This window comes from Lampetra planeri, chromosome 1 (genome assembly GCF_965212315.1).
Source record: "Lampetra planeri chromosome 1, kcLamPlan1.2.h2, whole genome shotgun sequence".
NCBI lineage: Eukaryota > Metazoa > Chordata > Hyperoartia > Petromyzontiformes > Petromyzontidae > Lampetra > Lampetra planeri.
In genome coordinates this window covers 8,894,320-8,920,412 of record NC_136107.1, presented here as the reverse complement: position 1 = coordinate 8,920,412, position 26,093 = coordinate 8,894,320, and the positions used below count along the sequence as shown (strand labels likewise).

General features: G+C 41.7%; 1 protein-coding gene across 4 annotated transcripts in view; it reads left to right on the top strand.

Annotated features, from left to right (window-relative positions):
* The first annotated feature begins 563 nt into the window (after window positions 1-563).
* The window catches only part of LOC144741414 (electroneutral sodium bicarbonate exchanger 1-like), a 67,191-nt gene continuing 41,661 nt past the window's right edge, over window positions 564-26,093 (top strand). For 3 of the 4 annotated variants that reach the window (XM_078624176.1, XM_078623980.1, XM_078624104.1), the window contains exons 1-2: window positions 564-830; window positions 24,399-24,480. In XM_078624176.1, coding sequence (XP_078480302.1) covers window positions 774-830; window positions 24,399-24,480 — 139 coding nt within the window. In that variant the 5' untranslated portion in view covers window positions 564-773. Of the gene's footprint in view, window positions 831-10,168; window positions 10,260-24,398; window positions 24,481-26,093 lie in introns of all 4 variants that reach the window. The other variant, XM_078624046.1, reaches the window with a different exon arrangement.

Here is a 26,093-nt window from a genome sequence, read left to right as displayed (position 1 = left end):
ACCACCCCCTACCACCACCCCCCATCACTCCCCCCCCCCCCACCACAACCCCCAAACCACCCCCAACGCCCCCACCACCACCCCCCCCCACCACCACCCCCCCCCCCCACCACCACCACCACTACCACCCCCCACCACCACCCCCCACCACCCCCACCACCAACACCCCCAACCCCCCCCACCACCCCCCACCACCCCCCACCACCACCCCCCACCACCACCACCACCCCCCACCACCACCACCCCCCACCACCACCCCAACCCCCCACCACCACCACTCCAACCCCCCACCACCACCACCCACCACCACCCCCCACCACCACCCCCCACCACTACCACCACCCCCCACCACCACCCCCAACCACCACCCCCAACCCCCCCACCACCACCCCCCACCACCCCCCACCACCACCCCCAACCACCACCCCCCACCACCCCCCACCCCCCACCACACCTCCTCTCTATGACGTCGGCAGCAGCCCGGCCCAGGGGTTTCCCTGCGAAGCTCCTCCCCCTTCCCCCTCCTCCTCCTCCTATTCGCTAAGCCTGTGGCGCCGCGTGTTGCAGTCGTCTTTGTGTGTGCGCGTCTGCCTGTGGTACACACACTTACACACACACATACGCGCGTTTACTACTACGACTACTCTGTGTGTGTGGCTTGCGTGAGTGAGTATGGGTGGTAGGTAGGTCGTCACGGCCCTTCAGTGTGTCTACAATTGTGTGCGGTGTTGTTATACTTAGTGCTGTAGTAACGCGGGCTGCCGGTACAAGCTATGAGCAGCGATTCGGAGCAACGTGGAGCCCTCATGGAGCCGCTCTTGTCTCGCACGGTACAGTCGAGCAGATGAATGTACAACACAATACGTGCACAATGTATACACACACACACGAGATACACACACACACGATACACACGGTGTACACTCGCATATCGCACGAGGTACAATACACACGGGCTACATGCAACACAACATGTATGTCCATATGTCACCAACCTATTTGCACACACATACGTCCTACAACACAACACACGCGTAAATATACCACTAACACACACACACCACACATACAACACACACACTCACCACACATACAACACACACACATACAACACACACACCCCACACATACAACACACATACTCCACACATTCAACACACACACGGATCACACTGTAACACGCTGTTCTTTGTTTAGCTCCATCTAACCTATAATTATAATCATCCTCGCTGCGGATAACATAAACACAATAGATACGCCGGACAATGGCCCCCCTCTACATGCATCTTGCCCTTGCACGTAAAATATAATGGTATTGTAATTGTGCAGTATGTACATGTAACATCATCCATGGGTCTCTACCACTATTGGGGTATTGCTGTCCTAACTATCTAGTACTCACCACGTGTTACTCTGGCTAAGGGTAAAGCAACCACAGTTGTATGCCACAAATACCGCTTGTGATCACCATCATCCCATTGTCTGTCTCCACTGCTGGATGAAAGCATCCCCACGCCGTCCCCACGGTTCAAGCTGCTGCCGCACCAGTCAAGTGTCACACGCAGGGATGTATCGATCACAATTGGCACGAGTAATTGTTGTGTTGTTCACACAGTGGGTGACGTACTATATATTAGTCTCGTGAACACAACAGTTTGAAGCACGTATAATAATACCGTGGGAAATGTTAAATGAACCACTCGCAATATGTAATGATCTGCTTTCAAAACGTAATCACATTTACCTTGTGGCTATGGAACATTGACCACACTGGGTGATATTACTGCACTGTGCTGTACACTACCCACATTTTCCATGGGAGATGTAACAATATAGTACATCACCTTCCTTGCAAGGTGCTGTACTATATTGGCACATGTTAAACACGCCGTGTTTAACATGTGCCGTGTTTAACATGTGCCACACAATGGATATTAGTATTACTACTCACATTCTCAGTGTGGCCTACATACTGTATATGTCATGGGCCCTCCTTTGTCAGTACCAAAATATGGGAATAGGTCCCCCCCTTTTTTCAGGCAACAAAACAGGTGTTGAGATGTTAAAACCCCAAAGTGAAACCTTTGACGAGGAATCGTGTCTGCATTAACCACAATGCTTGTGGTCAGAATACAATATAAAAAAAACTCTGATAAATTTCGATTTAAAGCTTTCGTGACTGCAAGGATTCATATACTTGGATCTTTCGGTAAAGTCACGCAGAATGGAAATAATAAAACAATAAAAATAAAACATTCGAATATATCCTAATACTCTGATAATAAATGCATTGTCCTTGAAACTGGTTGGTCCACACCAGAGACAGCTTTCTTTTGATGCCCCGTCTCAAACGGTGTTAGACCAGAGGATGCCAAAAAGGGATAAACCTATTATACTATATATAGTTAATGTTACACAACATTGTCCGCGTTTGACTGTACCTTCGTGTATGGTCTATGCATGACTATCACATTGCCCCATTATGCATGGTTTACATCCAGTGTTAATAAAGTTATGACTTTCTTTACGAATGTTGCACTGCCCATGGTGATCGTGGTCCCACGTGTGGTTAATGTTACTTGGTAAGTACTCTGTCTACCCATGGGCAAATTAGACCTGAAAGTGAGTATTGAAATAATTGTGGTCATTGTTACATCGCCCATGGTAAATGTGGTTAATCTCATTGGTGACATCACCCATGGTAATTGTGGTTAGTGATTTTATAGAAGATCATAAGGAGCAGAGGGCAGGGCCTCAAAATCCATTGTTGCATTGTACCTCTATGCTCTCCACGTCTGACCAGCATGGTGACATGTGGTCAATCAACTGTACGATTCACACCTTTGTCACAAAGCCCTCATCCAGCAGTAGATTGGCAAAAGGACTGTGATGTACATGGTACGGTGTAACTCAGTGTGTGCCATATTCCAGTACGAATAGTGAGTGTAGTCTTCTGTTATACTTATACTGTAATGATGCATATTGATGTGCCCCAGGGTTGATGTGGCTCTCAGTGTGGTGAACATTATATTATCCATGGTGAGTATGGCTCCCAGAGGGTTAATTTGTCATGCTACTATTGACGGTATGTTCCCATGGTGCGCATTGCTGGCAGTGTGGTTAACTTTAATATGTAAGTGTGGATCGCTGCTTGGTTAAGTTTACGTGAGCAATGCTAAGTGTGGGTTACAGTATGGCTCGTGTTGTATAGTCCTTATTAGCTTTAAAGGGAAAAATATATATAAGAGGTGACGTTTTAGGCAATGACCCTTCCTCATAGCACACGTCGAATGGCTCAGTGTGATGAATGATACATTAGCAAACACCAGTGGTGAGTATTACACTTGAGTGAAATACAAATTAACATCATAGCCCATGGTGAGTGTGCATCCCCATGCTGTGTGATTAAACACGAATGTCATGATCACGTGGTGGGTTTGGGGGCCCTCCTGGTGGTTACTGAAACCCAGCATTAGCGTTACATATTCCCATTGTGTGGCACACCACTCTTGGGGAATTTACATTCTAATGCTCAACTTTGCCCAGTGAGTGTGGCTCCCTGTTGGTCTGTTAACGTTACAATCAGTCATTCAGCTCTCCTGAACCTCATTGAAATGAAACTTATAAAACCACCCTAAAATGGGAGCTCATATTTTGGGCAGTGGAGAAGTGTGAGATCTTGGCCTCTTTATTCTGAAGGTTCGTCGGGGTTGGGCTGTTGTAGGGTTAGGGACATCCTTTGTGTTCGTTTGTTTTTTATCATGAAATGTTAACTGGTTCTCCGATGATGTCTTATGACTGGAATCGTAGACCCAACCAACATTGCTTCTTGTCACAGGTATTGTATTTTCTTGTGCCCTCTCTTGACTTTGCTGTGTGTGTGTCATAAATCATTGTACGTGCACTTACTTTATTCGTGTCAACGGATTGTATACGTGCATATGTATTGTACGCAATCGATTGTTTGTGACAATTCTTTGTGACGTTTCTTTGACACGTGAGACCTGTACAACGTACCGTACACTATACATTGCATGTATATATAATACTATTATATTGTATAAATATACTGCGGTGTTTCCCACTGTTGCATATACTCTACAATATACGATAAAGTTCTACTATAGAGTACATGCATTACTGGTATGCACATGTTACAGCCCTTTGTCAATTCACTGATGGATGAGCATCGTCCCATGCTGTGTGAGTCAAAGGGGGTTATTTTACCATTCACCACACTGATCAGTGTGGATTGGTGAAGGCCGGGAGAATATTTGTGGATGCATAGGAGTCCAGTATTTTTCTGCACTTCTACGTAGTCCCACAGCCTATAACATCCTGCTGTGCATTGTGGTTGTCCATCCAAGCACTGATCAGCTTCTGAGATCGGATGCATGCTCTGTAATGTGGTCATAGGCAGCACTGTTATATTGTCCTCCAGTGTGTGTGTGGCAGATGTCAATGTACCACAATACTTGAATAATGTTGCTTTCTATAAGCGCTATTAATAACCAAATGACGCAGTCAGACATCGTAGTGAGTGCATGTGTTGCACAGCCCATAGAAAATTAAGAATCCGTGACTACAGGATGCTGTTGTACCGCTCTCAAGCCTGCTGAGTAAATATTACAACACCTGTACCTGCAGCTCTGCTTTCTGTCACGTCATCATTGCCAGGATATGTGTACAAAAATATATCCTGTATATCAAATACTTTCTTATGGCATTTCAAATATTGCAATAAAAATCGCCATTGTTGCCTTAAGCTGTATTTTAAGAAAGTAATCCCATCATGCCCTGTTGCTGACATCTTAGTTTGCCAATGTATAACTACGATTTTTTTACAGCGATGCTGTGCACTCTATTCTGTAAGCTGATTTCATTTAAAATACATGTATTTGAATGGAACAGCAGATTAGTGGTATATTATGAAACATTTTGGATGTAATCTCAGCCCCCTTAATACATGTAATCAAAGAGGGTTTGAAGGCAGGATAATGTCAGTACATAAACCTCGTCCTGTTGTTTATTAAAACCACAGTACCCTTCAAAGGCGCATATAGTTCACTAGCCTTTTTTGCCCGTCCAAGGACGGGTGTATATTGCAGTAAATCTGAAATATTCTTAGCAAAATTGCTCAACTCATGATTATTAATGAGGGGGAGGTTGCCCCATGTGCAGTGACGTCACTCGCTAATGGTTATTGGGGAGGGGTGCGGCATGTGGAGTGACGTCACCCCCTAGTGGTTATTGTAAAGGGGTGCGGCATGTGAAGTGACGTCACCCGCTCATGATTATTAATGAGGGGAGGGGTGCAACATGTGGAGTGCACGACTTTCTTGTGCATTAGTGTAAATTTCCACGCGGGCATGAATATGAATGGGGGGGGGGGCTCTTTTGCAGTGACATCACGCACGGATGTAGCACTGTTACTGTCACTTTCTGTAAAGAAACGTCATATTTGAAGCGACTTTGCGTAATATATTATTTAATTCAGCTCGACCTTCCTCTGCGTTTGTGTAAAAAATCCACCCACTTCTGAATATTAAACATATAGCATTCAGTAACTGTCTTAAGTATTGATACATATTCTGCCGGTATGAATTAACTTGGCATAAAAAAAGCAGATTGGAGTGGGTTTGGAAAGTATTGTTCCAATGTGCACATAAGAACGTGTTTAATAAGTGCATAGTATCTGTTATGACATGGATGAAAAAACGTGGACATTGACAAAGAAAATGTAACTAAAGCTGAAAAGTTCGACAAGACGTATGCTTGGAATTACAGACATAATTGGTGAACACGATGATTAGATAACATATACAAGTTAGAGACATCCTATTTACTGTTTAAAAAAAGTTGGCTTCCACAGAACATGTTACTCGAAGCAATGGTTGCCTGTGGTCGAATATGGAAGCCAAAGCAGTGAGCATGCCCACCAAGGTGCCCACCAGTAAGATGGAGGGATGAAATCGGTGTGCCCGCTTACTATTTTCATTGATATATCAAACTAACGTGAGGGATTGATACGGACTGGAGATGCCTTGATTGAGCTGTGGATTGATCAAGTTTTATGATCATGATGAAAATCAAAAACACAATTCATCAAGAAATGTCACTCCCATTGACTATAATGCGAGATAACCGATTCCATTAAACCATTTAATCACTTAAACTTATTGATTTGTTGCCTCGAATTTCCATTGCATTTCCTGCTCAAATAGCCATAATTGCCAGGTGCTTTGAGTATCCGTAGCAAAGGGAGAGTTCTTTGTTCTATAAAGAAACATCTGAATCGGACTGCATAATTGTGGAATCAATGAATGTGAAAAAAGGAAAAAATACTTTAAGCTTTGCTTCAAAATGAGTACTAGCTGATGTGTGTTTATTCAGGTCATTGCTGGTCAACTGAAGATTATTTCCTTTGCCGCAATAACGTTTCACATGTATATTAATGTTGAGTATTACGAGTACAGTAGTAAATATGCTAAATATTAGGAGTGCAATAGTTGTTTTTAATTACACTTTTTCCAAGTATATTGCTAACCATAAAATATTACATTTTATTAAAAAAAACACTATTTGCTCAATACCGAGGCTCTGAGTTAATATAACTGTCGCACGTCATTTACGCATTCAGCATATGCTGCTCACATAGCTGCCATGGAAAGGTCAATATGAAAATGCAAACGCACCTTTTCCTCGTGAAAGACCATGCACCTTGAACAGGTTGCATTTATTAACACAATACTTTTGGATGGTACAGGAAATGTGTCCACTAAATAATATAAATAATAGTGCTGGAGTAATGGGTGCTGTGGCCCTTGGCCTCAAAGGGGCATGAACAAAAATAGGAACAGAATGGTTAAATTGGGGGGTAATTGGTAAATGCTATCAGGTGGGCTTCTTGCAGAAGCATAACTCTGGGAATGTGCCCTATATGTTATTAGGTTAATGGAGCTTCGAGTGTGAGACCTCTGCCGTTTGAAGCCAAAAAGGTGTTGGGTTATGCTTGTAATTTATTTAGTGGCGTTGATAAAGGACCGACCACCAAGGCACACTTCTGCCCTCTATCTGTTGACTTGAGCATTTGACACTAAATCCTGACAAAGACAATGAGAAAAACTAATGTACAGTACGTGTATTTATATTTTATACAGAACTCCTCGTATCCGCCACCCTATTATATAATTATCTGAAGTGAAGCGAGCACGCCCACAGCTCCTGAAATGCCACTCTACTCATCTGTGATTTTTCAAGTATAAAATGGAGTCACGTGCCAAATGGCTCCTAATTTCCACCGTTTATCCATGGGTATTGACGAGCCCCTTTCTCGGCAGGAACTGCGCATAATTCCTCCTATTTGTAATTATTCCGCGAGTAAGTGAAGTCCCGTGGCAAATTCATCCTTTTACAATTTTTATATTGTCCTTGGTTATCCACAATTTTTTTTACTCGTGGATAAGAGAAGTAAATTTGTGGGTAACTGTGGATAGGAGCAGTTCTTTACTTTGTTTTTGTAATATATCAAGTTTAATGATGCACAAATCAATCATACCTCATTGAGTGGTACTGTGCTTAAAGTCCTTAACCTGCATTACAGTTAACGTTTCAGTAGTAGACTTGGTGAGAAGTCATCAATACCCACACTTAGATATTTCCCCCACCATCGGAATGTGCAATTTCCAATCTAAATGAGCAAAAACGAAAATTTATTTGGCAAAGGAGATACTATGACTTCACTTTTACTGAGTATTGTTTTAAAATGAAGATCTTTCATCTACAGCACTTTAAAATAGCATTTAATTGGACGTTACTTGACTTTAATCGTAATTAATCTATAAAATGTCCTGTCTTACAGATTTCATAACTTATCTGTTCACAAAGCCTGGAAACTGAAAAAGAATATATTGAAATTATTGCTTAAGCCCAAGTTCTTGTAAATTCCTTGGATTTCATTGTTATAAAAGTAGGTTCACTCTGGTTCCTGACATGCACTATGTCAGATGTATGATTTGAGATTTTAAAACATTAAATTACATCTATAAATCACATTACATCATCAACAAAGCGTTTCCTGCAAGCCAAAATATACCTGGCGAAACTGCATTATACAAACATATATGAGAGTTGAATGCGAACGGCCCCTATTATTAAATAGTACAGTTTGCATACAAATAAATAGCAAATACATACACAAATACACCGTATGGGTTTCATAAAAAAGAGGAGGTTCCAATGGTTGGAGCAGGTTTAGAGGATGGAGTGGGGTAAGTTATTGAGACGGGTATTGGCGACCAAGGTTGAGGACCTAAAATTAGATGGCGGAGGCGTGATGACTGTTAGGGCAGACTTTGAAAGTTGGGTGACAACTGAAACTGCAACGGTTGCAGGATTTGGCATTACGAATAAATTGATGGCAAGGTGTGTTTACATCAAATATATTGTGTGACTATCAACACTGTAAACCCCTGTTATTAATGGATATGCTCTTTTATATTACCTGCTTTGACTCATCATTCAGAAACACGAACATTGCCAACGAGAATATTAACAACAAAAGCTGAGAAGTATGCAAAGAGTTATGGAGAGGTGCACGTTTGGAATTGCGTCGAGAGACGGAGGATCTCTTGGATCAGGGTACATATGCAAGTTCGAGATATCATATTGATTGTTAACAAAAGTAAGTGGAATTTGGCAAGAGTTGTCGTGAAGGGATGATGTCCAGCTGCTGATAGAAACATTGTCAGCCACAGGAGAGAACTTCCGAGAGGACATGCACCGTAGAAATGTAGTGATGAATTCAGCCCTTGTGCAAGGTACTGGATGGATTTTCGCATGGTGAAACCACGAAAGGTATTTATGGCTTTGGGAGGCCATCAGCATTGGATTACATCATGGCTGGTGATAATGGGCAATGTAATAAAAATGCATCGTATAATCTATAAGTTTAAATATCTATAAAGGCACATTCTTATTTAAACAATAAAAATGCAAATACAAAGCACTTGATAAGTATTGCTAAATATTCATTACATATAATGTCTTAATCACGAAGATACTTTTCTTGGAAATTATGTTAATGTACTAGTTGTCCAGAGTTTAAGACTTGCATATTTAATTTGGATGACTGACAATGCAGTGTCTTTCGCATAGCGGCTCAATATCAAGTATGTGCTTGGGAATTACATAATGTAGCTTGGCAACCTCACGCTGCTGCCCTGTGTGAAGATATGCGGAAATCTGATAGCAGTAGCAGCCTTGTGTACAGTCTTTGCAGATGCATCCCATGAAAGAGGAAATAACCATGTGCTCCCTAACATGTCAACTTCTGATAACTTTTTACATGAAATTTGGAACATGTTGAAAAGGTTCCTTTTCTCAGGATTCTTTGGTACTCTGAAATGTGTTGGTTATAATACCAATTTAAATAAAGATTTTAGTGTAAGACTGTAAGGTAAAATAACGATTGTTTCTTTATTTGCAATATGCAGCCATTGTCGAGAACAAAAAATCGAATTTCTCTTCTTCTGTATGAATGCTATTCATTAACGAATGAATCCCTTGGGATGAAATGAAAATCATTCAATCTTAAAAGTATCATTCTTTGCCATAGACTTTGGGAATTATAGAATCCCAACTACATCAATGTGAAAATGAGCCGCAAGGCATCCTTTCATTTTTTTTATCAACCAAGTCTATTTGTACATGAGCCCCATCTTGGTACAGCCCCAGCATACACAAATGATTTGAAGCGTAGATTATGCTGTAGAACTAAAAATAGCAAAGGCCTGTATATCAGCCGTGCTTATGGGGTGTTGAAGCATTGCTTTCTGATTAATTTGCTTCGTATGCTGCATTCTGCACAAGGACTTTGACTGGGGCATACTTGCGTCATTATATACCTTCGTATGCTGCATCAACATATTACGGATGCGTATGGAGCGGGCAGTTGTTTACAGAACTTCCCCCTCTAGGATTCGGTGTTCAGCTACCTTGCACATTGGCTTGGGCCAGTGAGTGGTGTGGATACGTGTGCTTTCTGTGTTGGAGCAGGGAGGATGAAACCATCCAATCCGGCTTGTCCACAAGCAGCCCACTGGATGCGGCAAGGTCATTCCTGTGCCGGTCACATCGTCGCTCGTGTGTGTGTGTGCGCGTCTTTGAGAGAAGGAGAAGACGTGCACCATACAGTGCATTTCTCGAATTTCCCAGCGCAACAAAGCTAAGCCGTGATGGAGGCAGGACGGCAATCTTGTGTAAGTGATTCTGAAATTATGTAAAAACATTTAAGAGCTCTTTTTTCCCCTGTACGATCCATCCATGCGTGTTTACCTTGCTTAAAATTGGGCTATATTGTGCCGTGTTATGCACCACCACTAATTGGTTTTAATCATTTGTAATATGAATATTGTACTGCAATATATGTTAAATGTATAGTGGATGCTGTCTTGTTTAATGTGATCCATTCATTATAGTAAGCGATTCATACATTACGGGATGCTGCTGGAGACATCTCTTTAGCAATGTCATGCGTGTGTGTTGCTGTAATGTGCGAGGTGTCTACTACACAAAGACTCGGTGAATACCATGTCCCGTACATTGTGTAGTGATAGACAACTCAACGTGCTGCACCCGTTGTTAATGTCTGTGTTTTGGGGTAGGTGGGTCAATAAATATTTGAATTTTAAATTGTGCTTCGTTTATTATTCAGCTCACCGTGCATTTGCAGTGTGTCTTGGTGTGGAGTAAAAAAAACACATTGACGCTTTCAAATTCATGGACATAGTGCTCGCCTGTCAGCCCCGTCCTAATTTGACATTGTCACTAGGGCAGTCACTTTAGTGTGCGTACAGTCATAATTGAATCTACTTTCAAACCGCATCGTCCATGGAGATAAGGCATAGAAATCGTTTCGTGGCTCTGGTGCGTTATGGTTCGTTACATCGCGGGGCCGTGAGATATGGCGGTGGTTTGGGGATGGCTTCATCCAGCAGTGGATAATATCACGGTTGATAATGACTGCTCTGTATGTGTTCCAACATTTGGTGAGACCGTAGTGTTTAACATGCACCATCCACCAAACTGCCAACCACAGGTTCGCAACCAAAACAAGAGGTTGAGCTTGCTCCATGTGAGAATGCAGGGAGGCTGCGGAATGGAGCGTTTTATTTTTAGCCACTGAAGGTGATGGGTGAGTGGAAAAGGGGAGCCTGCAGTCTCTCACGTTGGGTTGTGTGAGCATTGTCCTTTGGTCGCTTGTTGTGTGGGCCAAGATTTTTTTAAACTTATTTTGAACAGGAGTGAGCCGTCCATGGGATGCCATTTATTTATCCTCATGGGGAAGGTTAACCTGTCCTTGTTGCGTTGCATTTGATAGCAAAGCTATTTCGGAGTAATATTTACACCCTTTTTTGAATATACGGTGCATCACTTTAGTATGATGCACATAATGAAAAAGTCTAGAGGCTCTGATGTTGTTCAAACAGTGTTATGATGAGATGTCTGTGCAAGTGGGATTAAAAAATATATATGATTCGCTCTCTTTATTGAAATCCAGAACTTTGTTTATGATTATAGAATCATGCCAGATGCACGATTTTTATTATACAACACATGTTTTCTTTTCCGAAGTCTAGCCATTAACAAGCAACGCAGGGAATTGTGTTGATTCATGCAGTTTAATCTTAACTTTTTTTATTCAACGCAAAATGTATTTTTTTTACATGCTCCACATTAATAGGTCAAAATATATATTATTTTATTTCTATAAAGCATTTCGCTCATTGCTCATGGACGTGTTACAGCATGTAAGGCAAAACATTTAATTTGTGACTGGTGCAGCCACCGAGCTTGAAAATAAACCGAGGGCCACTCAATCTGCAGAAAGGCATTCAGGAAGGGTTTACTTACTCTTCATGGCCTCAATTCTTTAGCTGACGACTAAAGCAGCTCACCAGGACATTGCCACAAACTATACATGAGGCTGGCATGTGACCAAGTACATAAATCCATAAATATTGCTTTCATACAACATCATGGCTTTCACTGTATTAAAGTTGATTATATTACAGTAGATCGCTTTGCTCGTAAATTCATAAATCCGGCCAGGTGGCACTGTGGCTAGATCTTCAGATCACAGCAAGTAGGTTGTTCGTTTTAAAATTCGAGGCTGGGGTCAACCAAGTACATCATCGCCATCATCATGGTCGGGAATATTTTGCCAGAAGTGAGATTGATGGAGAGAGAGAGTCTACTGTACACTTGTTTTTTTTGCGGTTGTGCTGTATGGCACAGATATGAAGGGAAGACTTTTTGAACATTCGCAGGCAGTCATAATTCACTAGATCACTGGCCACCCCTGGTTTCTGAGGGCCTTTTTAAGGCTTTGTTAACCGTGTTCTCTGTTAACTTCATTTTAATATATATATTACTTGCATTGGTTATTGTGAACAGTGCAAACCATTCAATATACGCGCATCAGTTTTGTAGATTGACAAAAAGGCTTGCAAATGCAATCATTATTGAGTGATTTGTGATTTTTTGAAAATGTCAAAGTAATTTGTGTTTTCTGTCAGTATTCTGGTTCACCTGCTGTCATCATTGCTAACCGTGGTGTGTCATGCAGAAACACACACTGATTTTCTTCATTTGCAAATGGTGTCTGTAATTAGCATTTGTTCTCCGATTGACATTTTCTTCTGTGTCTCCCAGCGTAATATGCGGCATCCATATATGCAAGTATTTTGAAAAACGTTTCAGATTTGTGTTTCATGTTCTTCTACAAGTGTCCATATTTTTAGTCCATGAGTCATGGCAGGTAATAGTTGAAAAGCTACATTTTAGACACATTGTTTACAATGTTGATACTGGTCCACTTTAAATACATAAGGCCAGTGTTTCCGCCAAGATCTATATACTCTCAATCATTCAATAATGTAATTTTTTTGAAAGTGTATGTATCTGAATCTGGTATGCTATCATTGCCAGTGGGCCATTAAATGGATAATGTTTACTTCTCTGATATTTATGAAGAGTTTATACTGGTAGGAACCCACTGGTTCCACCAGCCCACAGGGGATTATTGTGTCCGTCCGTCGTGCAGGGAGGGGCTGGGTGGGGAGGGAGGGTCTGGGTGGGGAGGGTGAGGAGGGGCTGAGTGGGGAGGGTGAGGAGGGGCTGGGTGGGGAGGGTGGGGAGGGGCTGGGTGGGGAGGGTGGGGAGGGGCTGAGTGGGGAAGGTGGGGTGGGGCTGGGTGGGGGGTGGGAGGGGTGGGGCTGGGTGGGGAGGGGAGGGGCTGGTCACCCCGTGGTGCCCTTATAAAACTCAACGTTTAACCTACTCACGCCGGCTTGTGCCCGCCCTCACCGTCGGGCATATTTGCGGAATACACCACGCCGCCGTTGACCCTGGCCATTGACCGAGCAACCCAACGTTGCTACCAGCTCCCTCCGCAGGAATGTTTTATATGTGTGTTAAGATTATAATGGTTCTGTAATTTTTCAAGTAAGTTTTGCCTCTTTTTGAATTGAAGAGTGATTGAGACATCGATATTTTATTTAAGTCGGACAAAACCCAATGAGCTTGAAGCTTATTCTTGGTTCTTTCGGTAAAGTCACCTAGAAAGGAAATAATAAAATAAAAAAAATAAAAAATAAAAATTCTCACGGCGTTTTGGCCACAACGCAAGTAGCCGTCCTCCTATTTCCCTCCTACGTGACTTTACCGAAAGAACCAAGAATATGAATCCCTGCAGTCACGAAAGCTTTAAATCGAAATTTCAGCTTGAAGCTCTTTTTCACAGGCGTCCACAGGGGAGTCATCAGTCCATTTCACAAGCGTTACATCCATTCCTTGATTGTGGTATTTAATGTCTCTGTAAACATTTAGTAAAGAGGTCCCTGAATTTTGTTTCAGCATCTTTTCTCATGATGCCCATGATGGTTACCTCTTCAAGTGTCAGATCTGGAACATGTTCCTCTTCACCTTAAACATTATTTGTTTCTTGGAGTACATGAATACCTTTGTTCATAAGATCTGCTTCCTATGCTAATTTCATGATTTGTGCAATCATTATAGCATCCCGTCTTGCTCTCTAATGATTTTTCTTTGAAATTGATCAATTGTCTTCCTTTTAGCTGCTTTCATGTTCCTATTACTTGCTATGACTTCTTAAATCTCGTTTTCTGTTCCATAAAAATGTATTTACTCTTTCTTTTCCTCATGGGTTTACAGAGTTTTGAATTCTATGTTTGGTTTTGTATTTTCATTCATTTGTATGTCTCTCCTTATCTATTTCTTTGGGTCTTTCGGTAAAAAAAAATAAAAAAAATCACGACGTTTCGATCGCAACACAAGCAATCGTCATCAGGTGACATTGAAGTTGGCTGAAGAGGCTGTCATGTTATCTACATGTTCCCAATCAGATGTAGACACTTTTCTATCAATGTTAAGTGTGATTGCAAGAGAGCCTTGTATACATTTTCTAGTTCAAATCGGAGCAATCTTATTCTCTCTGAGATCAGGGCTAGGGCGGCCCTGAACAACATGAGGAGAAGTGTCGCGGCATTTCTTCATAAAAGTCAGCGACTCGATCAGATGAGCCTTTCTGTCTCGAAGTCTGTTAAAAGATCTAATAGTTGTATGGAAACCCTCCCCGTAGAGAAGATTTAACTGACATCTGCTGTCACTTCTCCTCATGCTAAACGGATGTTGTTCAGAGCCGGCCTAGCCCTGATCTCAGAGAGAATAAGATTGCTCCGATTTGAACTAGAAAATTTAGACAAGACTCTCTTGCAATCACACTTAACATTGACAGAACAAAAATGTATACATTTGATTGGGAACATGTAGATAACATGACAGCCTCTTCAGTCGCTTCAATGTCACCTGATGGCGATTGCTAGTGTTGCGATCTAAACGTCGTGATATTTTTATTATTTTTATATTTACGTGGCTTTACCGAAAGACCCAAAGAATATGAATTCCTTCAGTCACGAAAGCTTTAAGTCAAGAGCTCTCCTTATCTTCTACATGCTCTGTATATATGTATGTTGAACTTTATTCGCACTGTACGTAGCCAACCGTGCTAATCGGAGGTGCATGGAAGGATAAACTAAACACAAAAAGCAGTTCTAAGGAAATGAGTTTTCAATCGATATAACAGATTCCTGCGGAGGGAGCTGGTAGGAACGTTGGGTTGCTCGGTCAATGGCCAGGGTCAACGGCGGCGTGGTGTATTCCGCAAATATGCCCGACTGTGAGGGCGGGCACAAGCCGGCGCGAGTAGGTTAAACGTTGAGTTTTATAAGGGCACCACGGGGTGACCAGCTCCTCCCCACCCTCCTACCCCCAGCCCCACCCTCCCCACCCAGCTCCTCCCCACCCAGCCCCTCCCCACCCTCCCCTCTCCACCCAGCCCCACCCCTCCCATTTTTGTATGCACGACGGACACAATAATCCCCTGTGGGCTGGTGTAACCAGGAGGTTCCTACCAGTATAACAGTGCATAGCTCCGGTGGCTTCCTAATCTAGGAAGAAAGAGCGTTCCAAACCGGTGAAGAAGCACATATGAAAGTGAGCGATGCGGTAACAGTCTTTGTTCAATGGCTAGCCAAAAGCTACTGCGAGGGTGACCGGAATTTGCATGCTGGTTTATGCTCCTTGACAAGATTAGCCAAGGTATTGTGGTTCATTTGTGGCAAGCACTTTGTGTGTGTAATGAGTGCAACTTTATGTTTTTGTTCGGCAACTGGAAGCCAATGCAGCTCGGCGAGCACTGGACGGACATGGTCGGATCTAGCAGTAAAAAGCTTTGTGTGCATTTCTGATGACTCGCCTTCTGTTTGTGTTTTTGTTTACTTCCAGTGCACTGTCCATTACCATGTGGGTTATTTCATTATATCATCTTGTACCGTTTAAACTATTTTAAACTAGTTTTAATTACCCTACCTCCTAAACGATGTGTTTGATGTTAATTGTCTTGTTCTTGCTTGCAATTAGCTTTGTCCTCTCTTTGATGTTTAATTGTAACTTACATCAGAGCATCGTGTGAGCCCTGCCTGTGTTAAATTCTCTGCAGACAGAGACATTACTCACAATCATAGAGGAAGAGCTCGCAGTATTTGTGGTGGAGTGGAAATTTTGTTCTGTGAATATTTCGGGCAGTCCCCCAACCTAAGATTAAGGTTATTGAACCAAGACAAACGAAAGATTCGTCAAATATATACTGCAACAACAGGTCGGAAAAATAAGGAAATAGACCAATTCTGTGAAAAAAATCCAGCTTTTGAAATAGCTGCCAAGATTAGAGGATGGGCATATAATTATAGAAGAGAACATCTAATTAGAGTTTTCACGTGGCAGAGACAAAGGTATTAAACACCCTTTTGAAAAAGTATTCTGGGAAAATGTACATGCAGGCACCCAAATGGAGAAACAAATGCACTTGAACACAACCAAATGCAGATGAAATAATTAACATAATTAATAATTGTTTGATTCATCTCTGAAGTTTGCTATTCGCCCCAAATTTATTTTAATCCTTTCGGTAGGATGTGGCATTGCTTGCGCACTAAAGTCACGACTCGGCTCAAATAACGATGTGAATTCTCACACCTCCCTGATACTTTCCCGGGAAGAGGGGGGTGGTTGGCGGGAGGTATGAGAAATCGCAGGTCGCGTAGAGGGGAGCTGGTGGTCTGATTGTTAATTTTGGGGAGTTAGATTGAGAGCAAATGCGGATTAGCCATGACTGCATTGTCCGGCACATTATTCAGCGTGATTTAATGGCACTTAACAAGGCCCATTTAAGTAGTGCATTTCCTAATCTTTCATCTATTTAAAAACCAGCAAGCTGTACATACCCTTAAGCTACCATGTGCGATAAGTGTCATCTGGCATTCCACCTGGCCCATATGAAAACGGTCGTTTAGTTCATGAGACAGAGGCACATGGAATACAGTCCCTCCAGAAAAACGCGATTATGCGATCGCAAGATTTCACGCAAAATCATCCAAAGTCCGCATATTTATGCGGGGGGCGCGTTTTTTCAAATACGCCGCACTTTCGCCGCATAAATTGCAGATTTCCGCGCGCAAAATATGCGGGCTTGCATGATTTCATAATCCCCGCATTTTCGTTGCAAAAAGTCACATATATCTTAGCAGAAAGTTGAAAAATGTTGCGTTTACTTCACACAAGCGCAGCCATTTCCCCTGTTGCCATGGGAACGTTATGAAGTGACGTCACTCATTACGCGACATCATTGAAAAGCTGCAAACCCCGCGATGCCAATGAAACCATGATGAAGCCCGCAAATCTTTCTCATTTGCCAACAAACGTAAGCGCAAAAGACCGCGCAAAGCAGTTCCCCAGTGTGCTACATGACAGTGGGGGCAAATTATTTTGCATAGCTACCTCTGTAAAACAGGAAGCACACATTTTATTTTTTAATATTTTATTTATTCATTTTTACAGAAGTTGTAGCATATTCATTTTGTAAAGCTACAGAACTTGTTCGACTCAATGTTTTGTAACTTTGAGCCATCTGTTTGTTAAGGTCTGAAATAAAACAAGATGAGAACTTAAATATTCCCAGCACTTTCTGTGATGTAGTATGCTTGCTTATCATAGGAAGTAATAAGAAATGACTCTTTACATTAAAGTAGTAGCCTAGTGAATAGGGTGTTGGGGGAATCATTTTTTTTCTCTTTTTCATCAAACCGCAGTTTTTGCAAGTTCCCGCAATTTTTGCAAGTTCCCGCAATTTTTGCAAGTTCCCGCAATTTAATCGCATAAAATTGCATAAATATCCCGCATATTCCATCGCATTTTTTAAGAAAACGTGCCGCATAATCAACGATTTTTGCCCGCAACAATCACCAAAAAACTCCGCGTTTTTCTGGAGGGACTGGGAATACCTACGATAATCACCCAGAAATGTCTGTCCTTAACGCTCGTGACGTGACTCCACATCGGCCAGCCCCCTCATTAATATTCATGAGCAGGTGACGTCCTTCAAGTGGACACCCCCCCACCCCTCATTAATAATCATGAGCAGGTGACGTTATCCAAGTGGACCCCCCCCCTTCCCCCCATTATTATTGCCTACTATAATGAGCCAAGAATGTATGTGTGCAACGCTCGTGACGCCACTCCATGTCGACCAGCCCCCCTCATTAATAATCATGAGCAGGTAACGTCCTCCAAATGGACACCCCCCCCCCCCATTCATAATCATTAGCGGCTGACGTCACTCCACATGGGGGGGCGAGGCGCCTCCTCTCCCTTCCTCGGCGTCAACTCACAACCCTCACTACAAAGGCAGAACCCTCACGTCACATGATCTCCGTAACGCTGTTGAGACCTCAAAGTAAAAAGGACGTCATGATGAACAAGGGATTATAACCTTAAAATGAAATAGGTCTGTGTCAACGCGCCCTTACAAATGGCACACAAATTGATGCAATGAATATCACGTCGCGGTCTGCTTTTCGCTTTCAAGTTTCAGATTTACTGCACCCGTCCAAGGACGGGAAAAAGGCTAGTATCCAGATAATTACACAGGTGCTTTCAGCCGTTTGAAGTTTGGCTTTATCAGACGGACGCCATTCCCAACATCACAAGGACAATGTTTGAACAGAAGCTGAATTGCACTTATTCGATGGAATTGTGTATATACTAAAAATTGCATGATGCCTGAAATATATATGAAAACCAAAATATAATAATAATAATATGTAAGGTCGGGAAGCCACGATCTGTCTGAAATAACACAGGGAAATGTTACAGAATTGTGAGAACATCATCTCGAGATCTTGTGCGTGCTTAGCAAGGGTATTTGATAAAGGAATGCTCTGAAGGGGTTACAGTGGTTAATGATGTACGTGATGATTTGTGGCATCATAAGCTCTGTGAAAGTGCAGAGAAGTCTACGCACGTGTACGTGTTGGCCACTGGATGTTATTGTTGGTCAGGTGTTCCCTGGTTACAAAAAAAAGTGATAGTACATGTTTTTTAAAGGCAATTTCTGGCATAAATATATCAAATACCCATAATGTGTATTTAATTAGATGATATTTTAGTAGTCATTGTTGCTGGTATCTAAACGCATTTACTTTCATTACACTTGCAAAAACTAGTCCGGTGTTCATCCACTGTTGGATGAAGGTCTCCCAACACCATGGCAGTCATGGGCAGTTGATTGAAAATACTTCATTGTCAGTGCAGGTTGGTGAAGGGACATTATACATTCTAGATTTGAAGTTTTCGTGACTGCAGAGATCCATACTTCTTCTTGGTGCTTTCGGTAAAGTCACGTAGAAGGAAAATAATAAAATAATAAAAATAAAACATTAAATATCTTATTTTATTATGTAGAATTTTTATTATTTTATTATTTTCCTAAAATATGTTATTTTATTATGTTTTATTTTTATTATTTTATTATTTTCCTTCTACGTGACTTTACCGAAATAACCAAGAAGATGGATCCATACTCTTTGGTTCTTTCGGTAAAGTCACGTAGCTTTAAAATTAAATAAATTATTATTATTTTTTTCATTTTATACGTCACAAAATAATCAACGAGTATGGCATAATCCATGTACGTGCAATCTCGTTTAATTAACATGAGAAAAGTGATACTTAGGTTTCTTTTATGTTATATTATGTATACATGGAAAACACAGAAGCAACATTCTCACAGACTGCGCACACAAAAACAGGCATTAAAAGACAGCTAACTCATACATTTCTCGACTTGATGGGCCTTAAATGTGAACATAAATAAAACTGTAAAGATGCTGTTGGGTAGGCAATTACGCAAACCCTTGTCACCTTGCTGTTGGCGTTCCATCCGCCGGTTTAATATGTCCTACGCTCCCTGTAATGGCCAGGAGCTCGCCTTACTGCTTGAGTGCCCGTGGTATAATGGGAATTCACCTTGAATGAAGGTGCGGTGTGACGTACGCCACACCACAGTTGTACATTTGTGTTTAAATTTTTAATTGGCGCATTCATTTGCCACGTGGCTGGGAAACCAAAGATGCGTCAGTAATTGTGATGTAGTGCAACTCGCACGCCATTCGAGTCGGTGGCGCTACTTGTCGAGTGCGCTAGCGATGCAACTGCATCAAGGTTCTTAGGCCGGAGGGACCAAGACACCGGACTATAATGAGGGGTAAGTTGGACAGGGGGCCCCATTCATCCCTTGCACAAGGGCCCAAACCGACTGCTATACCACTGCGTACATTTCACATGCTTCCATGTTTTTTTTCCAGGAGGTGCATGCACCAAATGGACGTCCACACACATATTTCATGCTTACAATATGCACAATGGAGGTGTAAACATTGTTCAATCTGAAAAAAGCATTGTGGCTTGGTGGCTATTGTTTAAGCGCTTGTGAGTTGATGTGTAAAAGTACAAAACTCTCTTTGTATGTGAATGTGATGACAGAGAAAGAGTAAAATTTCGATTTAAAGCTTTCGTGACTGCAGGGATTCATATTCTTGGTTCTTTCGGTAAAGTCACGTAGAAGGGAAATAATAAAATAATAAAAATTTAACATAATAAAATTATCACGACGTTTCGGCCACAACACAGGCAGCCGTCCTCAGGTGAAAAAACATCTGTCGGAAAGACAGTGTCCCAATGAACACTGCTAAGCTTGGCAACGCATTTTTCAGCTGGATGGGAGGAGCAGAGCGCCTTGACAAAGGAGTTTACATATCAACAGAGGAATTTAGCATATTCAAGCTAAAGAACTGCAATTACCACTACTACTATACAATACACCAATGTGAAAAAAAAAATATAAACTACATCAATTTAATCAATGTACTCAATATACTTTCCAATAAGCTGAGCTATTCACATTAAGTAACTGGGTATACACTACACTATATAATGAATACCATATAGTGAACCGATAAAAAAACTAAAATTTAAACTACATCAATATAATCAATATACTCAATATACTCTCCATATAAATTGTTGGCTCCATGCCTCTGCTAGGATTGTCGTTTCCTCTACGTGTGACTTTATCTTGAACTGGAATGTAGTCTCTTGTGAATCGTACCACCTGCACAAATGCTACACTCGTGTCTCCCAATCCCTCGTGGTGTAACGACGCATCATCAATGGCAGAGCCAGTGGGGGGGTGGCACGTGTCTCCCCAATGATCCGATCGAAATCCCTAATTTTGATCGGATCTTTGGGGTTTATTAGTAATAAATCGGCATTTTGCGACCCCCACTGCCACTGTGTAGCATATTATTACGTGCCAGGGACTCTGAGATGATAGGACAATAGTCTGAGTCCATAATTGGCAATAAGTAACGGCAAAGCAGTTATAAGTGACTCACATAATTGTGCGCAGTTGCGTACACAGTCCACGACTTCCCTGAAGGCATATCTTCAGCGAGCGCGATGCTAATCACACACGGTTAGAATTCGACCCTCGATCGATGGCTGCGCCATCGCCGCACACGCGTCGAATAAAAAGCAAGGGACAAGTCCTTACTTACCATAGGTGGGACAAAGTCATTGTTATGCAAGTCCAAGTCGAGTCGCAAGTCATCAAATTCATGACTCGAGTCTGACTCGAGTCCAAGTCACATGACTCGAGTCCACATCTCATAGGTGGGACAAAGTCATTGTTATGCAAGTCCAAGTCGAGTCGCAAGTCATCAAATTCATGACTCGAGTCTGACTCGAGTCCAAGTCACATGACTCGAGTCCACACCTCTGTTACTTACTAACAACTCCTCTATCATTTTTCATTGCTGGAGGGGTTGCCCCCCCAACCTGGAAATCCTGGCTCCGTCATTGTCATTCCACCAAATAACATTGATTCTTAAGCCTACGTTGCAAGCGTCAAATTGTGCTTGTTTTACTGTAATAGTTTAATTATAAAAAACTGGTATCTCCATTGAATATAATTTCCCATTACTTTGCTGATCGAAACATTTGTTTTCATTTTGACATTGTTTAATGGCATTGTATTTCCTTCCATTTTTATTCTTGCTAAAAATAAAATATAAACATTTCAGATGCTACCATTCTTACAGCTCGACAATAACATGTTAATCATTTAAGCTGTGATGCCACTGAAAACTATTTCAATTGAAATGCGGCAGCTGCTGCCCGGCAATCAAGCACACTGAGCTGGAAGTAGCAGGGAAGCTCGTCTTACTGCCTAGGTTTTTGCGGGTGTGCTGCGTAGCCTTCAAACATGTTTCAGGTCACACATGGCATAATGTCTGACATTTTGCACCACGTCCTGGGATTTTCTTCAGGAACTATTAGTCATCTGCGTGCTCCCAACACATCGCGAAACACCATTGGAACCTCATTTGCCAGTAAAAATATGAGAATTGTTATTTTTACCCTTCTATCTGGCAACATCATATTTTTACTGGCAAATGAGGTTCCAATGGTGTAAATGCTTACCCCGAGCTCTCATACTCTGATGGTGCATTGTCTTTGAGTTGTGCGCCTTTTGGCATCATCTGGTCCAACCCATGTGAGACTAGGCTCTAAGGAAAGCTGTCTCGGGTGTGGACCAATCAACTTCAAGGACAGCGCACGTTATCAGTTATGTTTTTTGTTTGCATTATAACTGCAGGTATTGTGGTCTATGTAAACATGACTCCTTGTAAAAAAGGTGTCAGTTTTGTTGCCAGATAGAAGGGTAAAAAACCAATTATCACATCGCGAAACGTCGAACATCGTGCGGAAACGCATCGGAGAGTCGTAGAAGCCCTCTTATTGAAAAATTATAATACTCCGATTGATGCTCCTGCTGTTGTGGAGTGACTCGTGCAGCCAGCTATGGCTGCAGGGTTTTGGTAGTACATGTTGTTTATGTCATTTGTTGTGAAAATTCCGTCACAGTTCCTATGATCACTGTTTCATTAATTTCATGGCTTTATTTTGGTGAATTCTAAACGTTTTTTAGTTTGGCCATGTTTGTTTGTTGTAGTACGGAGTAAGACTGATGGCCTTAATCGAAGTTGTCTTGTGGTTGTTGTTTGACTTGCATCCCACTGGGATTTTTGCACAGCGTTGGTGTACGGTGTTTTTTCTGCAATATTTTGCTGTCTGTTTGCACTTAGTCACATATTCACTTTAAGATGTTTTCTTGTTCATGATTTAGTTTTTTGTTTGTTGCGGTTGCACCCGATTCAAGAGCCGAATGGCTCACAGGGCTATACCTAATAAATTAACTTGAACTATTTGCGACCACCACCAGCCGTCCCAGAGCCCGTCACGACGTTGCCCGAACCCAATACACTGTGGCCCAGCTATTAAAGGCAGTGGCTTAGAAAGCGCTTGAAGAATGGAATGATGTATTGTCTCTCGTGTTAAAGCTTAGGGGCTTCTGGGGCCACGTGGAGTGGTGCTGTTCAAAGCAGATGGTCATACAATGCACATCTCTGTGGTTTGTTAAATTTAGTTCTTAAAAGCTCCCCCCCCCCATTTGTCTCCCTATACAGTTCTCAAGAAGAGTGTCTGTTTTTATTTTTATTACACGCTTTTATTTAACTCACTCCGTCTGTTGTATCCTCAAAAAATAAATATTGTAACTCAATTTCCTCACACTTCCCAATGTGATATCGACTGTAAACGTGGGATAGGTATGTCATACTGATGACAACACGATATTCTATCATAAAAAATCCAAAACATATTTTTAAACTTTTTACACGCTTTTATTTAACTTACTGTATGTGTTGTCGTATCCAAAAATCTTGTAACTCAATTTCGACCGTATTCCCAATGTCGTATCGACTGCAAACTTGGTATAGGTGTGTCATACTGATGACAATGCTATATTCTATCATTGAAAATTAAAATAAATATTTTAAACAATATTTTTTACGGCTCTAATTGTCCACGTTTACGGCTCTAATTGACGACACTCAACTCGCGTTGCCGTAAATCACCACGGTCCCTTACGTCACGGCAAGCCTCGGGGAGCCACGCCGAGGGGCGGGGGATGTGGAAGGAGGGGGAGGGGCAATGGGGGCAGGGAGAGGGGCAGCTCGGACAGTACATTTCATTAAAGTGTGTTTTAAAAAAAAGTATTTTTTAATATTTAATTTAAGGTTGATGAGGCTCCTCTCCAATGAAGGTGTTCTGACTGCTGATTTTTTGAGGGGGGGTTTAGCTTAATTGTCTCTTAAGACTGTGCACCTCTGCACAAATCCAACACTTGCTGATCGATTGAACTGATTGTGGGGTCCCCAGGCCTTTGTGAAATTGAGTGAATGAGTTCTGGAAGGTGAATTAAAGTGATTGTTTTTTTGTGGGCACGTGTTCAGCAAGCGAGAATTGTGCTAAGGACTGTTATGCATTGTGTCCTGATGTCGTGGCTCGTATTTGTGTAGAGGCACGATGAGGAGGCGGTGGTGGATCGCGGAAAGACCAGCACCGTCCACACGACCAACTTTGAGAAGGAAGACCTGGATGGTGAGAGCCCACTGCGTGTGTGGCACGATGGCAGTGGAAAAACAAATCGATCCACCAGGCCAACATAAAAACACCCACTCCCTTTCTCGCTCATTATGTTTAAACATGAGTACCCCTGGACTTTGGAAGAGATATAAGTGGCAGTACATCAGGCAAGTTGCGTATCTGTGTGGTGTGTAAAATAATATCCCTTTTTTATTTCATCACTCCACTGTATGCTCTTATGCACATTATTCCATAATGGACTGGTGAAACGTTATGTGGGGCATTGCAAAGGCTTTTAAGACCCAAATGTAGCTTTTCTAGAAACAAAAAGGACAGTATAATTATATTGATGTCAAATTCATCGTATAATAGGTTATATCTTTTATAACCTTTTATAGGGGCGCCACGGTGGCAAGACGTTAACTTCCTCCTTGCCTGGTATACAGGTCATGGGTTCAATCCTGACCCCGACGCCTGTATATTAGGAGTTTGCATTTTCTCCCCATGATCGATTTTCGAGTATTTGGCTACTATAAAAATTTCCACATTATAAGCCACTTCATTGAGCTATCATTTGTGAACAAGTTGCTTCTGAAAAAGAGCTATATTGCTCAGTGGGCCTTACCTGGTAAAATAAAACATTGTTTAGTTTAAATAACGTGATATAAAAAAACATGCATATAGCATATATGACAGTTGTGACAAAGTGGCAGTCCTGATGAGTGTGGCTCATAATACAACCACTAAAAATAGAGAATTATATCCATGCAGTAGTATGATAGAGAGTACATTGCGTTTCTACCATATCTCTAATCGAAGGGTCATTTCAAGGCACCTTGCCATGGAAATGAAGCAGTCTTCAACACCTTTTATGCTGTGTTCCAACTATTGATTGTACATATGTATGCGGCTGACTTACACTATACAAGTGACTTCAGAAGTAGTTCTGTAATGTCATCTTTCAGAGCTGTGCTTTGGGAGACTTTACATTGCTAGCAGCAGAGTTCTGAATATGTTGCCAGTAATAATTTTAACATAATTGGGGGGGTGCGAAAAGGTAAAATTATGAATTCGTTTTTGCCATTGCAATGTGTGTAGAACTTTTGGTGGGTGCAGGGTTTTTGTAAACCAATGACGTACAACATCTACCAATAAGACTTACGCAGTTCTGACATACACAATGAAGTACCCTGTTTGCCCGTTTTAACATCTCCATTTTTTTCATGGCCACCTTGACGAGGTCGATCTTGTTACCTGCTGTTCGATGCTTGTGTCGTAAGCTTAAGAATATTTTAATTTAGGAATTGATGTGGAGTTATAGTTGATTGCCCGGTATACAGTTTGCTACATTCAGAAAGTTAACAATGCAATTGAGGTATAAACTAAATGTGAAATTTATAATATATTCACAGTTATGTAAGACATTGGCTGTTAATGTCAACATCATTAAGTACTTGCTAAAAATAAATCTGATAAATTGTCCTGACCAGTGCTGATATCCGAGCTTGATGAACGATGCCAGTGAGCTATTTATTCTATGGGGGTACTCCAGTACAGCCTCTTGAATTATACGGTATCTCCCAGCCCTTTCACAACTGGCACTTTAAGTACGTAGCCCTGTTGTTTAT